The sequence below is a fragment of the Bufo gargarizans genome, chromosome 9 (assembly GCF_014858855.1).
Source record: "Bufo gargarizans isolate SCDJY-AF-19 chromosome 9, ASM1485885v1, whole genome shotgun sequence".
Lineage (NCBI taxonomy): Eukaryota > Metazoa > Chordata > Amphibia > Anura > Bufonidae > Bufo > Bufo gargarizans.
Window position 1 is genome coordinate 76346060 of NC_058088.1, and position 15059 is coordinate 76361118.

At 45.0% G+C, this 15059-nt stretch overlaps 1 protein-coding gene across 1 annotated transcript in view; it reads left to right on the plus strand.

Annotated features, from left to right (window-relative positions):
• Nucleotides 1–15059, plus strand: part of MTM1 (myotubularin 1) — a 76906-nt gene that overhangs the window by 55082 nt on the left and 6765 nt on the right. The window contains exons 9-13 of the mRNA XM_044305888.1: nucleotides 2141–2329; nucleotides 3999–4184; nucleotides 12392–12598; nucleotides 14289–14381; nucleotides 14497–14610. Of these exons, the coding sequence (XP_044161823.1) occupies nucleotides 2141–2329; nucleotides 3999–4184; nucleotides 12392–12598; nucleotides 14289–14381; nucleotides 14497–14610 (789 nt within the window). The remainder of the gene's footprint in view (nucleotides 1–2140; nucleotides 2330–3998; nucleotides 4185–12391; nucleotides 12599–14288; nucleotides 14382–14496; nucleotides 14611–15059) is intronic.

Below are 15059 nucleotides of genomic sequence, written 5' to 3' on the forward strand. Positions count from 1 at the left end.
ACAAGTGCTACTGCTCATTATCCATACCTCACCCTCCTCTCATGTCTCTTCATCTTCTCCATTCCCACAGAGATTCACCTGTATTCAGGATCATGATTCCTGACAAGCAGAACATAGAGGAGGATGAGGCAGCACTATGGCTCATTGTGGTGAAGTAACTTGTCCTCCTATGTGATTAGGACAGGTTTTGTGTGTACTGATAGGACGGCGGCCATTTTTTTTAACCTAATGATTGTTCCCTAGACAAAACAAGCCATCCTAAGTAATGAAAGGTATTTGTCAATATACAGTGCCTTGCAAAAGCATTAACCCCCTTGACTTTTTTTTCGTGTTTTGGTGCCTCACAACCTGGAATTAACATGGATTGTTTGAGGATTTGCATCATTTAATTTACAGAACATGCCCACAACTTTGAAGCAAACAACAAATATGACAAAATAACAGAAAAAGTCAATGTGCATAACTATTCTCCCCCCTAAAGTCAATACTTTGCAGAACCACCTTTTGCAGCAATCACAGCTCCAAGTCTCTTTAGAGAAGTCTCTATGAGCTTGCCACATCTTACCACTGGGATTTTTTTCCCATTCCTCCTTGCAAAACTGCTCCAGCTACTTCTAGTTGGATGGTTTGCGCTTGTGAACAACAATCTTTAAGTCTGACCACAGATTTTCTATTGGATTGAGATCTGGGCTTTGACTAGGCCATTCCAACACATTTACATGTTTCCCCTTAAACCACTCAAGTGTTGCTTTAGCAGTGTGTTTGGGGTCATTGTCCTGCTGGAAGGTGAACCTCTGTCCTAGCCTCAAATCACGCACAGAGTGGTACAGGTTTTGCTCAAGAATATCCCTGTATTTAGCACCATCCATCTTTCCCTCAACTCTGACCAGTTTCCCAGTCCTGGCTGCTGAAAAACGGATGGTGTTCTTTGGGTTATGTAATGTGTTGGGTTTGCGCCAGACATAGCATTTTCTTTGGCTGAAAAGTTCAATTTTAGTCTCCTCAGACCAGAGCACCTTCCTCCATACATTTTGGGAGTCTCCCAGATGCCTTTTCGCAAACTCTCAACGTGTCTTTTAGTTTTTAGCTGAAAGTAATGGCTTTCTTTAGCCCATCTCTGTGGAGCGTACGGCTTATTGTCGTCCTATGTACAGATACTCCAGTCTCTGCTGTGGAACTCTTCAGCTCCTCCAGGGTTACCTTAGGTCTCTGTGCTGCCTCTCTGATTAATGCCCTCCTTGCCCGGTCCGTGAGTTTTGTTGGGCGGCTGTCTCTTGGCAGGTTTGCTCTTGTGCCATGTTCTTTCCATTGGGTTATGATAGATTTGATGGTGCTCCTGGGGATCATCAAAGATTTGGATATTTTTTTATAACCTAACCCTGACTTGTACTTTTTAACAACATTGTCCCTTACTTGTTTGGAGAGTTCCTTGGTCTTCATGGCAGTGTTTGGTTAGTGATGACTCTTGCTTAGGTGTTGCGTCCTCTGGGGCCTTTCAAAAAAGGTGTGTATATGTAATGACAAATCATGTGACACTTAGATTGCACACTGGTGGACATCATTTCACTAATTATGTGACTTCTGAAGGTAATTGGTTGCACCAGAGCTTTTTATTGGCTTTCTAACAAAGGGGGTGAATACATACGCACATGCCAATTTTCTGTTTTCTATTTCTAAACAATAGTTTTATTTAGATATATTTTTCTCATTTCACATCACCAACTTAGACTGTTGTGTTCTGATCCATCACATCACATTCCAATTAACAAAAACATTGACCTTAAGGCTGTAATGTAATAACACGAAAAAAGTCAAGGGGGCTGAATACTTTTGCAAGGCACTGTATTTATTATAAAATAAATTAAGTATTTTAGTTTTTTTTTATTCTTGGAGAACCCCTTTAATGAAGTCTTCAACAGTTTTCCCTGCCTTCTGAATAAGGAGCTGTTCACACAAATGTATCCTGGACATATAATCCATCCTCCATTGTGTAACAGCCAGACCACCAGTTTAACCGACCTGAACTTGCAGCATATCTGATGCTGTGAAGTTGGGTCAGTTGAACCTGCAGTTGGGGCGTGACGCCTGCTAGTAATGATGGACGGGTAATACGCCCCTAATAAATGTCTTCCTCCTGCAGGTTTTGTCTTGGATACACCCAGAAAATCAGTCCGTCATCACAAGGTGCAGCCAGCCATTAGTGGGTATGAGCGGCAAGCGGAATAGAGATGATGAGAGGTACCTGGACATAATTAAAGATGCCAATAATAAAAGCTCAAAACTGACAATTTACGATGCCAGGCCAAATGTAAATGCTGTGGCTAATAAGGTAAGAGGCGCCACCTTGGCGTTGTCTGAATCTCACGAATGTCCTCACTCTCTGTATGATTTAGGATAAGTGAGGATGTGTTTGTATGCACTGAACGAGCCCCTGTGAGATTGGTCCACTTGGATGTTGGAGGCATATGATTCTGCTATGGTAAAGTCACAGGTTTCTTGCAGTAGGCGCATGAATTTCTACAAAAAACAATCGCCAAAATTTTTAAAACCATAATGTTTAACATTAAAACGTGATTTAAACAGTAGGTCATTTTCTGATGACACATTCCCTTCAGAGTTATCCAGTAAATTTATATTGATGACCTATCCTCAGGATCTATATCAGATCTGTGAGGGTCTAACACCCGGGACCCCCGCCAATGAGCTCCCACTCCGTGTCACATAAAAGTGAACATTTCCCGATCTCTGGTTCCGTTCCTTGGAACCGAATCAGAGTTTGGGAAATGTTTTTTTACAATAGAAATCTATTTCTAAAGGTATTATGCTAATAACTTCGGCTCATCGGAGCCAATACTTTCTAATACTGTACGGAGCTCTTGCTTTGTACAGTATTGAAACAAAGTTTCATGTGAATAAACTTCGGATGTTTCATCAGAAGTTGATTCGCTCATCCCTAATGATTACCTGAGGATAGGTTATCCAGATCAATTGCTGGATAATACTTTTTTTTTTTTTTAAAGGGGGTTGCCTCTAGTATTAGATGCAGGAGGGTTTAGTAGAATATCCCTTTTTTTATTGGTTTCTTGTCAATCGACATGAGGATGTAGAAGGAAGGCTGGGTTGGGAAATGGGGTGTTTAAACCTATGTTAATATTTTCTTTTTATATTTTTGTCTTGTTTTCTACTTTGTGTGGTTGGGAAATAAAAAAATAAAATAAAATAATGTGGTCTGAGCCATGCATTGTCCAGTAAGGAGACATTATTCTAAACTTAGAGAAAGAAATACACAAATAAGAAATAATTTTCAAGGGTTGTCCAGAATTGGTTAAATGCTTCCAAAAACAGCACCCCCCCTTGTCCACAGGTTGTGTGCGGTATTGCAGCTCTGCCCCTTTGACCCTAATGGAGCTGAGCTGCAATACCAAACATAACTCGTGGACAGAGGTGGTGCTGTTTTGGGAAGGAAGCAACCATATATTTTTTTTTAATCCTAGACAGCCCCTTAAATAATAATAATAATGTTATAATGCTCTTAATAAAAGTAAAATTTAAGGATAGAAAAGAGATTGCAGCTCTGCTTTATTGCCAAGTCCTGTCCATGCGCTGCCGTGCCCTGCCGCCTGCTGTGCTGTGTGAGAAGCTGCTGCACGATTGCGATTTGCCATCATATTGTCCACCACCAGTGATGCATGACCCTCATAGCCTTGTAGGGGTGCTAATATGTGGACCCCTGTATAGTAAATGAAGGGTCAGTTCATTGATCTAAGCGTGACACAAGCAGTTCTGTTTCCAGTAAGGTGCTTTTTCCAGCAATCCAATGTACGTAGAAGGTAGCCTTCAGAAAGTCATGGAAGAGCGTAATTGGGATTGTGTTTCTACATTTGTCCTGATAATATCTTGCCGATGGTTACAGTATGCAGGTGGTTTCTGTGAATTGGCGCTTTAACCCATACCTGATCATTACAGCGTATTCTACATTTCATCCAATCTTTTTGTAGGCAACAGGAGGGGGCTACGAGAGCGAGGATGCATATCCATTTGCAGAACTTGTTTTTCTGGATATCCATAACATTCACGTCATGAGAGAGTCTCTGAAGAAACTGAAAGACATAGTCTTCCCACATGTAGAGGAGTCTCACTGGCTCTCCAGCCTGGAGTCTACGCACTGGTTAGAACACATTAAGGTAATGTGCAATCATTTGTTTGCAGCGTGGAGGAAACGGAGGCAACACTGAGTTATAAAAGTAATTCGGCATCTCGTACATGTGAATGTTATTCCCATCTCTTCAAGTGATGGCATCATCATTGTATGATCGATGGGGAGAGACCTCTGGTACCTGCTCAGTCCTGAGAATGAGGGGGCTGACGTCATTCAGTACTGCAGCCCCTTCCTAGTCTTTCCCTGCACAGAGCTCCCTGGCCGAATGAATGGGGGCGGCTACTGCTGTTCCTTCCTTCTCAGGGTTGGTGGGGGTCCTAGAAGTCAGATCCAGATCATAAATTGATGGCGTATCTTAAAGAGGACCTTCTAACAAACAAAACAATCCGACAGCACCATGTTGTGGAGCAGGAGAGGCCGGGCAGATTGATATATATTTTTGTGGGAAAAGATTCAGTAAATCCTGTAATTTATACATTTATATCTCTGCTTTTTATACTTTCTGTGAAGAGCTATCAGTACAGGTGACAGTAGGGTTGTTTCGGGTATCAAAATATCGATGCTCAATCGTTACTTTTGTCCCGGTATCGATTCGATACTGCGATTTGCCATTTAGTATCAGAGAACATGGAGCGTGCTGCTGTCGGCGTCCGCCATGTTCCCTCAGCAGCACAGGGGAGAAGGAGTTGCTCTCTCCCTCCCCCTGTGCCGCTGCCACCAATGAGAAGAGAGCGGAATGGAGAAGGGGAGGGCGCACTGCGCCACCAATTAAAGTTAACATTTAATACAAATACAGGTGCCGTCAGCAGAATCGCATTGCCGGCATCGGCCTCTAAGACCGGAAGCTGCTATCAGCGGCAGTTAACCCTTCAGGTGTGGCACCTGAGGGGTTAACTGCCGCTGATAGAAGCTCCCTGTCAGAGGCAGGGTCTCGGCTATGTGATTCTGCAGCCGGCACCTGCCTCCTGTATCAAATATTAAAAAAAAAGTCTTCTATGCGGTGAATGCAAGAACAGGAAAAAAATAAAAAATGCGCGATTCTCAATTTTTTTTTTAATGCGGAATGCACGTGGCTTTTGGTGTTTTTTTTTCTTTTTTTTTTCTGCGTGGTATCGAGTATCGCAATACTTTTTTATGGTATTGAAATTGAATCCAAATTTTGGTTTCAAAACAGCCCTATGTGGGAGGGGATGTCAGTGATTGATAGCATTGTGTTCCTAGAGAGAGAGCTGTCAGCCACTGAACACCTCGGCCTGTACCGATGGCACTTCACAGGGCTGCACATAGAAATGTAAAATCTTTTTTCACAAAACTATATATCAATCTGCTCAGCTCCTCCTGCTCTATAATATGGTGCTCTCAGATTGTGATGAATTTTTTGGTGACAGGTCCTCTTTAAATGGGTTGTCCCACTTCAGCAAATAGCATTTATCATGTAGAGAAAGTTACTACACGGCACTTCCATGTGATTGTCCATATTGCCTCCTTTGCTGGCTGGATTCATTTACTTTATACACTGCTCGTTTCCTTGGTGACGACCACCCTGCAATCCATCAGTGGTTGTCGTTAGGGCTGAGCAAATGTTTCATCTGAAGTCGATTTGCATAAAACTTTGTTCCAATACTGTATGGAGGAGGAGCTCCGTACAGTATTAGAATGTATTGGCTCTGATGAGCCGAAGTTATTGCTTCACAAAGTCTTGCGAGACTTCGGATAATAACTTCAGAAATTAATTTGTACTGTAAAAAAAACATTTCCCGAACTCTGGTCCGGTTCCAGGGTACCATTTGAATCATCAGTTTAAAAAAAACTGCAGAACCCCTTTAAAGGGAGTCTGTCACCTCCATATGGCCATATACAGCGCTTACATGGCTCTGCAGCACACCTATACAGGATTGTAACAGTACCTTTGTCTTTGTCTTTAGACTTGCACCAGCAGAAAAACGCGAGTGTTCATTTGCATATGAATTAAACTCCAAGTGCCCAGGGAGGAGTTCAGTGTGTAGGTGCCCAGGCTGCTCTGCCTTCTTTTAACTTTACTCCTCCCCAGCCTCTGCCTTTGCCCGCCCTCCAAGTCTCTTGCCTCATCGATAGGTCCAGACTTGAGGGCGGGCAAAGGCAGAGGCTGGGGAGGAGTAAAGTGAAAAGAAGGCAGAGCAGCCTGGGCACTTACACACTGAACTCCTCCCTGGGCACTTGCGAGTACTCATTTGCATATGAATTAAACTCCGTTTTTCTGCGGGTGCAAGTCTAAAGACAAAGACAAAGGTACTGTTACAATCCTGTATAGGTGTTCTGCAGAGCCATGTAAGCACTGTATATGGCCATATGGAGGTGACAGACTCCCTTTAACCTCTTCCAGACATAGGGCGTACAGGTACGCCCTTATGTCCTGGTACTTAAGGACACAGGGGGCGTAAAGGTACGCCCTGTGTATTTTTTTTTATCACTGGCTGGTGGTGATCGGAACCAGGTGCCTGCTCAAATCATTGAGCAGGCACCTGGGGCAAATGCGCCAGGGGGTCCTGTGACCACCCAGTGTATGCAATCGCAGAAAACCGCAGGTCAATTCAGACCTCCGGTTTTCTGCGTTTCTGGGTTATTCGGGTCTCTGAGGACCCGATAACCCGGAACAGGATGGTGATCGGTGGTGTGATTTTACCCCACCAATCACCATCCTGCGATCCTGAGTGGTGATGGTGACATCACCTCTCAGGATCGCTTCTGATTGGTAGGAGGGCGGGCCGGCGGCAGTTTCAAATGATAGCAGCTCTGCCTGCACGTGTCTGATCTGTGCCCCAGCACCCCCATTTGTATCAGGTAGTTAGGGAAAGTATAGGGAAAGGTGGGGCTAGGCAGGGATATAAAAGGGAAAGTTAGTGGTAAAAAAAAGTTTGGTTGCATCACCCTAAGTAGGGTGTCTGGGGTCCACAGCACAGCTGTGTGACCCTAGACCCCCCCAGGGGTGCTGCTGCTTGCCCCCCTGCCCCCTCCCTCCCTCCCACAACTTTTTGGGGTGCGCATTTTTTAAAAATGTATTTATTTATTGTTGTGCATACGCTGAATGTGGCCGGCACTCAGACGGTTGATCAGCGGTTTTGAATTTTCTTTTTACTTTATATACACATTTTTTCCCCCTTTTTTTTTGTTAGTCTTTTTTTTTTTTTTTCCTGTTAGTTTTAGGGATAAGTCCGCAAACACCCGTGCCCCCACACAGACGCACACCAAATAAAGATTTACACGCACATACACATGGAGACACACACTCCCCTAAGGCCCGCCGGACATTCTCAGCCAAGGAGGCATACACCCAGCTTGCCTCCGACTCCGAGAGTCCCAGTGAGGACGAGGATGACCCCACTTTCCTGTTGTCATCCGCGTCCTCATCATCTAGCGATGATGAGCCCCCAAGGCGGTGGAGACGCCGCCAGGCGGAGCAAGGGGACCGCCATGCTAGGGACCCTTTGGCCCACACTAGTACTAGCAGCTCTGGGGCTCGTACTAGTGTTCCGGCCCACCAGTTAAATCCACCGGAGCACCCTGCCCGTGAACCTGTCTGGTGTACCCCAGAGCGATATGAGCCCGTGATTCCTGATTTTGTAGGCCAATCAGGAATCCAGATTTCCACAGTGGGCTACACTGAATGACTTTTTTTTTTTTGTCATTTTTTCAGTGACCCACTGGTAAATCTGATGGTTTTGCTCAACACCCGGGCTCCTTTTTGGCCAGGCCCGGTGGCAGGACGCAGGTCAGTGCAGCCGAGATGAGGACATTTTGGGGCCTCGTGCTGCATATGGGCCTGGTCAAGAAACCTAGTGTCAGGCCTTACTGGAGTGGGGACGTCCTCTACCAGGCCCCACTTTACAGTACGGCCATGACACGCTCCTGGTTTGAAAATGTCTGCATTATTCAGATAATGCAGCATGTCCCCCCCCCCCCCCCCCCCCCCCCCCTCCCAAGGTGATCCTGCCTATGACCGTCTGTATAAGATACAGCTGGTCATCGATCATTTTGGGGAAAAATTTGTACAGGCCTATGTACCTGGAAGGGAGGTCTCATTGCGTTCAAGGGGAGACTCCTTTTCCGCCAGTATGTTCCCTCCAAGCGGGCGAGGTATGGCGTGAAGCTATACAAACTTTGTGAGAGTACCTCAGGGTACACTTACATGTTTCGTGTATACGAGGGGCGAGATTCCCGTATTCAACCCCCAGAATGTCCCCCCACTCTGGCTGTTAGCGGGAAACTTGTGTGGGAACTTATGCACCCACTGCTAGATAAGGGTTACCACCTTTTACGTGGATAACTTTTATACTAGTATCCCCTTGTTCCAGTTCCTCGCCGCCAGATCCACGTCCGCTTGTGGGACCGTGCGGAAAAATCAACGCGGCCTCCCTGCCTACCCCCTCCAGGTACCTATCCCCAGGGGTGAGACCCGTGCCCTTACCAGTGAAAACCTGTTGCTGGTCAGATATAAGGACAAGAGGGATGTCCTTGTACTGTCCACAATCTACGGTAACAGCACCACCCCCGTCTCTGTGCGAGGTACCGCGGCAACGGTCCTCAAGCCCGATTGTATCGTCGACTACAATTGGTATATGGGAGGAGTTGATCTCTCTGATCAAGTCCTCGAGCCATATAACGCCATGCGCAAAACCCGGGAATGTCAAGTAATAACTATGTTTGGAGGTATTACTATGTATTATAGAAGTAGAGAAATTGAAACTTGGAAATTAGCAACTTTTTTTCAAATTTTTGGTAAATTTGGTATTTTTTTCATCTCCGAATGGCCTGGATAAGTCAAAGCATTTTAAAGTTATCACCACTTAAACTGACACTGGTCAGATTTGCAAAAAATGGCCTGGTCCTTAAGGCTGGGTTCAGACCTGAGCGTTTTACAGTGCGTCCCTACGCGCTGTAAAACGCTCAACAGGCGAGAACCAATGATTCCCAATGGGAATGGTTGTCACCTGAGCATTTTACAGCGCGTATCGCCCGAAGCCCCAAGAAGTACATGAGCTTCTTTGGGGCGTCTTGTTGCGCGTTCCCGTAGATGGACTTTAGCGGGAACGCGTGACAATAGGCGTTCGCTTGTCTCTGTATGCGCGATTGCAAACGCCCGTACAATTGCGCATACAGAGCGCTCCATCCCGAACGCTCAGGTCTGAACCCAGCGTAAACAAGGCTGTGTCCTTAAGGAGTTAAAGAGGACCTGTTACCTCTCCTGTCATGCCTGTTTTTGCAGTAGTATTTCTGGAGCATGTAGACTCTGTTGTGCCATTCTTCTATTATTCCTCATTCAGTTGAGGGGGAAGGGGGGTTACTGTTATGATTAGGTTTCTTGTATACTTTCTTTTTCTAGGGATGAGCGAATCTACTTTGGATGAAACATCCGAAGTCGATTTGCATAAAACTTTGTTCTAATAGTTCGAGTAATAACTTCATAAATGATTTCTACTGTAAAAAAAACATTTCCAGAGTTCGGGAAACGTTTTTTCACAGTACAAATTAATTTCTGAAGTTAATATGCGAAGACTTCGGCTCATCGGAGCCGTACAGTATTAGAACAAATTCTATGCAAATCGACTTCAGATGTTTTATCCGAAGTCGATTCGCTCATCCCTGTTTGTTACGATTCCGCTTCACACCTCTTTTTTTTTTCTTAAAATAAATAAGTGTGGACAAGCGCCTATAGCATATATTTATCTGCACATGGTCTGGGCAACATAACCACTATACAGTTGCAAGAAAAAGTATGTGAACCCTTTGGAATAATATGGATTTCTGCACAAATTGGTCATAAAATGTGATCTGATCTTCATCTAAGTCACAACAATAGACAATTACAGTCTGCTTAAACTAATAACACACAAAGAATTAAATGTTACCATATTTTTATTGAACACACCATGTAAATATTCACAGTGCAGGTGGAGAAAGTATGTGAACCCTTGGATTTAATAACTGGTTGAACCTCCTCTGGCAGCAATAACTTCAACCAAACGTTTCCTGTAGTTGCAGATCAGACGTGCACAACGGTCAGGAGTAATTCTTGACCATTCCTCTTTACAGAACTGTTTCAGTTCAGCAATATTCTTGGGATGTCTGGTGTGAATAGCTTTCTTGAGGTCATGCCACAGCAGCTCAATCGTCTTGAGGTCAGGATTCTGACTGGGCAACTCCAGAAGGCGTATTTTCTTCTGTTTAAAGGGATTCTGTCACCTCCCCTAACCCAAAAAACGATTTTAAAGCAGCCATGAAGCACAGCTTACCTGGATTAGGCTGTGCTCTTTGATCTTGTAATCCGTGCAGCAGTTTCTGCAAAAAACGACTTTTATTGATATGTAAATGAGTCCTGAATGTGCCCAGAGGGGCGTTTTGTTCCTCTTAGAGAGCCCAGTACCGCCCCTCTTTCAGTGCCCAGCCCGCCTTCCTTGTACTGTCTATCCGCCCCCAGCCTGCCACAGCCTCTCCTCCCCCTCCCTCACGCCGAACGAACTTTCGCACAGGCGCAGTACCCACTGAGGGCTGCGCCTGTGCGATCTGCAGGAGACTGAGGGCAGGAGCTTCATCCTCGTCACTGGGCATGCGCCGAGCCCAGTGACGTCCGATGCTCGCTCTTCCCTCAGTCAGCAGGAAAGAGCGAGCATCGGACGTCACTGGGCTCGGCGCATGCCCAGTGACGAGGATGAAGCTCCTGCCCTCAGTCTCCTGCTGATCGCACAGGCGCAGCCCTCAGTGGGTACTGCGCCTGTGCGAAAGTTCGTTCGGCGTGAGGGAGGGGGAGGAGAGGCTGTGGCAGGCTGGGGGCGGTTAGACAGTGCAAGGAAGGCGGGCTGGGCACTGAAAGAGGGGCGGTACTGGGCTCTCTAAGAGGAACAAAACGCCCCTCTGGGCACATTCAGGACTCATTTACATATCAATAAAAGTCGTTTTTTGCAGAAACTGCTGGACGGATTACAAGATCAAAGAGCACAGCCTAATCCAGGTAAGCTGTGCTTCATGGCTGCTTTAAAATCGTTTTTTGGGTTAGGGGAGGTGACAGAATCCCTTTAAGCCATTCTGTTGTTGATTTACTTCTATGCTTTGGGTCGTTGTCCTGTTGCAACAGCCATCTTCTGTTGAGCTTCAGCTGGTGGACATTCTCCTGCAAAATGTCTCGATAAACGTGGGAATTAATTTATCCTTCGATGATCGCAATCCGTCCAGGCCCTGACGCAGCAAACCAGGCCCAAACCATAATGCCCCCACCACCATACTTCACAGTTGGGATGAGGTTTTGATGTTGGTGTGCTGTGCCTCTTTTTCTCCACACATAGTGTTTAGTGTTTCTTCCAAACAACTCAAATTTGGTTTCATCTGTCCACAGAATATTTTGCCATTACTGCTGTGGAACATCCAGGTGCTCTTGTGCAAACTGTAAACGTGCAGCAATGGTTTTTTTGAACAGCAGTGGCGTCCTCTGTGGTATCCTCCCATGAAATCCATTCTTGTTTAATGTTTTACGTATCGTAGATTCGCTAACAGGGGTGTTGGCATATGCCAGAGACTTTTGTAAGTCTTTAGCTGACACTCTAGGATTCTTCTTTTACCTCATTGAGCAGTCTGCGCTGTGCTCTTGCAGTCATCTTTACAGGACGACAACTCTTAGGGACAGTAGCAGCGGTGCTAAACTTTCTCCATTTATAGACAATTTGTCTTACCATGGACTGATGAACAGCAAGGCTTTTGGAGATACTTTTATAACCCTTTCCAGCTTTATGCAAGTCAACAATTCTTAATCGTAGGTCTGAGAGCTCTTTTGTGTGAGGCATCATTCACATCAGGCAATGCTTCTTGTGAAAAGCAAACCCAGAACTGGTGTGTGTTTTTTATAGGGCAGGGCAGCTGTAACCAACACCTCCAATCTCATCTCATTGATTGGACTCCAGTTGGCTGACACCACACTCCAATTAGCTTATGGAGATGTCATTAGTCTAGGGGTTCACATACTTTTTCCACCTGCACTGTGAATGTTTACATGGTGTGTTCAATAAAAACATGGTAACATTTTAATTCTTTGTGTGTTATTTAAGCAGACTGTGATTGTCTATTGTTGTGACTTAGATGAAGATCAGATCACATTTTATGACCAGTTTGTGCAGAAATACATATTATTCCAAAGGGTTCACATACTTTTTCTTGCAACTGTACTAGTTAGCAGTAACCTGAGCTTTTGTCTTTTGTCTTTTTCAGCTGGTCTTGACAGGAGCCATTCAAGTAGCAGATAAGGTGGCTTCTGGGAAAAGTTCTGTGGTTGTGCACTGCAGCGATGGCTGGGATCGGACGGCCCAGCTAACCTCTTTGGCCATGCTGATGCTGGACAGCTACTATAGGAGCATTGAAGGCTTTGAGGTGTTGGTACAAAAGGAGTGGATAAGTTTCGGACATAAGTTTGGATCGGTAGGTAGAGAAACCACCTTTTATTTTTAGACCCTCCCTGTCAAAGTTTTCAAACTTCAGTATAAGTCTAAAGAGGTGTCTGCGCCCCCATCCCCCACACTTTATCCATCATATTTTGCATGATGTTTATATGGAGTACATCACGAGACGAGGGATAAAGTGCTGTCAGCGTAAGGCTCTGCACTGGCAAACAATGTCTTTTGAGAACAGTTAGATCTTCAACAAGATAAAGGGATCTGTGTACGGAGGGTCACGTGTGCATAAAGATCGCTAAACAGGAGCCTGGCAGCAGACTGGAACGTCACCTCAAACCACAGAAATATACATTCACTTTCAAATATTTATCTTTGGCAAATGCTTAGAATGCCCTTCTTTGAAAAAAAGATGCCTGCTAAACATTGCGAGTACACACTTAAAACACTAGAAATAAATGTGGCCGATGCCTTGTGTGTCGTCAGATTTTAAGGGATTGTCCAAGTTCAATAAAAGCTGAGGCAGCCCCTGTTAATCTGCTAAATTAACAAAAGAAGAAATGCTCACCCCTTTTCTCCAGTGCGTCCTCCAGCTCTGTACCATGTTCCTCCCCAACTCTGACAACACCTTCCTGTGTGCACGAAACGTCCCTGGGGAGGACCACAGCGCAGCTCTGTTAATTAAAGGGGATCTGTCAGCTTCAACCATCCCCCCCCCCCCCCCCTCGAAACTAGAATAAGTAATGTACAGTATAAGCGTTGCAGAGTCTAATTATCAAATTTTTATCTTCATACTCACTTGCATTCCAGGGCTGTACTCCCATAAACCAGCAGTAAAATGCATTGACAGGACTCCTCTGAGTCCTCCCCATTATGTGCATGAGCTCGGGAGTCCTCTCAATACATCGTACTGCTGGTTTGTGGGAGCGCAGCGTCAGAATGCATAACCAGGCCGAGCATCGCTCGCACTATACACCGCTTGCTCTAGTTTGGGGCCAGTTTCAGAGCTGACAGATTCCCTTTAAATCCTACAGTACCAAACGGTCTGTATCCCCCCACCCCCCAATACCAGTACACAAAGTGGTAATCTTTTCTCTGAAAACTGTACTCTGACCCTATTCTCATCTCTCATCTTTATGGCATAGGTTATGTTAGATCCAGGTCTGACTGGGTAGGAGGCAATGTGTTTCCATTTGTCTGATGGAGACCACGGCCTCTGTGCAGCCTAAAGGCTCTTTTACATGGGCCATCTGAGCAGGCAATTATCAGGAATTAACCTTTTGTTGTCGATAATTGCCTGCTCGTCATTTACATACAGATTCATTGTTTCGGTTCGCCATTTACACAGGATGATCTGCTGCCCAGAAACTGATTTAGGCGTCCGCATCAGCGATTCGTTCATCGGGTGATCGGTGGCACCTTTACATGGGTCAGTTATTGGGAACGATCGTTGTTCCCGATTTAGCAGCCTGTGTAAAGTGACCATTACACTATGGCAGCCATCAATCATTCATATAACATTTTTATGAATGACTGACTTGATTTTATAATTAAGATGTTTGTCATAAGGAAGATCCGCTCTGATTGGTGGAAATCTGCTCCATGGGTCAGAACCACTCTTCTTGGGCATACCTAGTAAATGGTACATTTACTTTCCGTTGACCTACATTAATTTTTCTGTACAGAAATCGGTTGCCAATTGTTACTTTTAATTTCAGAGAATTGGACATGGTGACAAGAATCACGCCGATGCGGACAGATCCCCAATCTTCGTTCAGTTCATTGACTGTGTGTGGCAGATGTCTAAGCAGGTATATCCTACCTCTGTGATGGTCGCCATTCATCAGCCGTCCGTATGAAACCTTATATTTATCCAAGCGTCCGTTAAAGTTTCCGGATGACATTTGTGCTTTTCTTTTCCCTCAGTTTCCCACAGCGTTTGAGTTTAATGAGCACTTTCTGATCACTATTCTGGATCATCTTTACAGCTGCCGGTTCGGCTCCTTCTTGTATAACTGTGAGTCTGTAAGAGAAAAAGAGGTAAGTACCTTCAAGCTTTCTGTTATGTGTACTTAAAGGGATTGTCAGCAAGATTACGTATATTGACCTGATATTGGAGGTCTCCTATAGCTTGTCGGAAATATACCAGTATGTAGCCTATGATTGCTGTAGTTTTGCTGAAAAAAACTATCTATCTATATATATATATATATATATATATATATATATTATAATATATGCAATTCACCTGTGACGAGCCCAAGGGGCTGGCCTAACCGTCAGTAGAGCCCAGCTGCGCCCATTCCAAGTGAGCCTAGCGCCTCCCCTCATCCTCAAGTCCCCTTCTAGCTCCTCTGACGTCATTCTGAGGCCGCACTGTAAGCTCACGCGTGCGCATTTCACCTAATTGCGCCCACACGGTCCCTCATCCCTGTGCTGGCATCAGCCTCATGGAAAGAAGTACCCATGTGCCAGCTTAATGCGCAGTT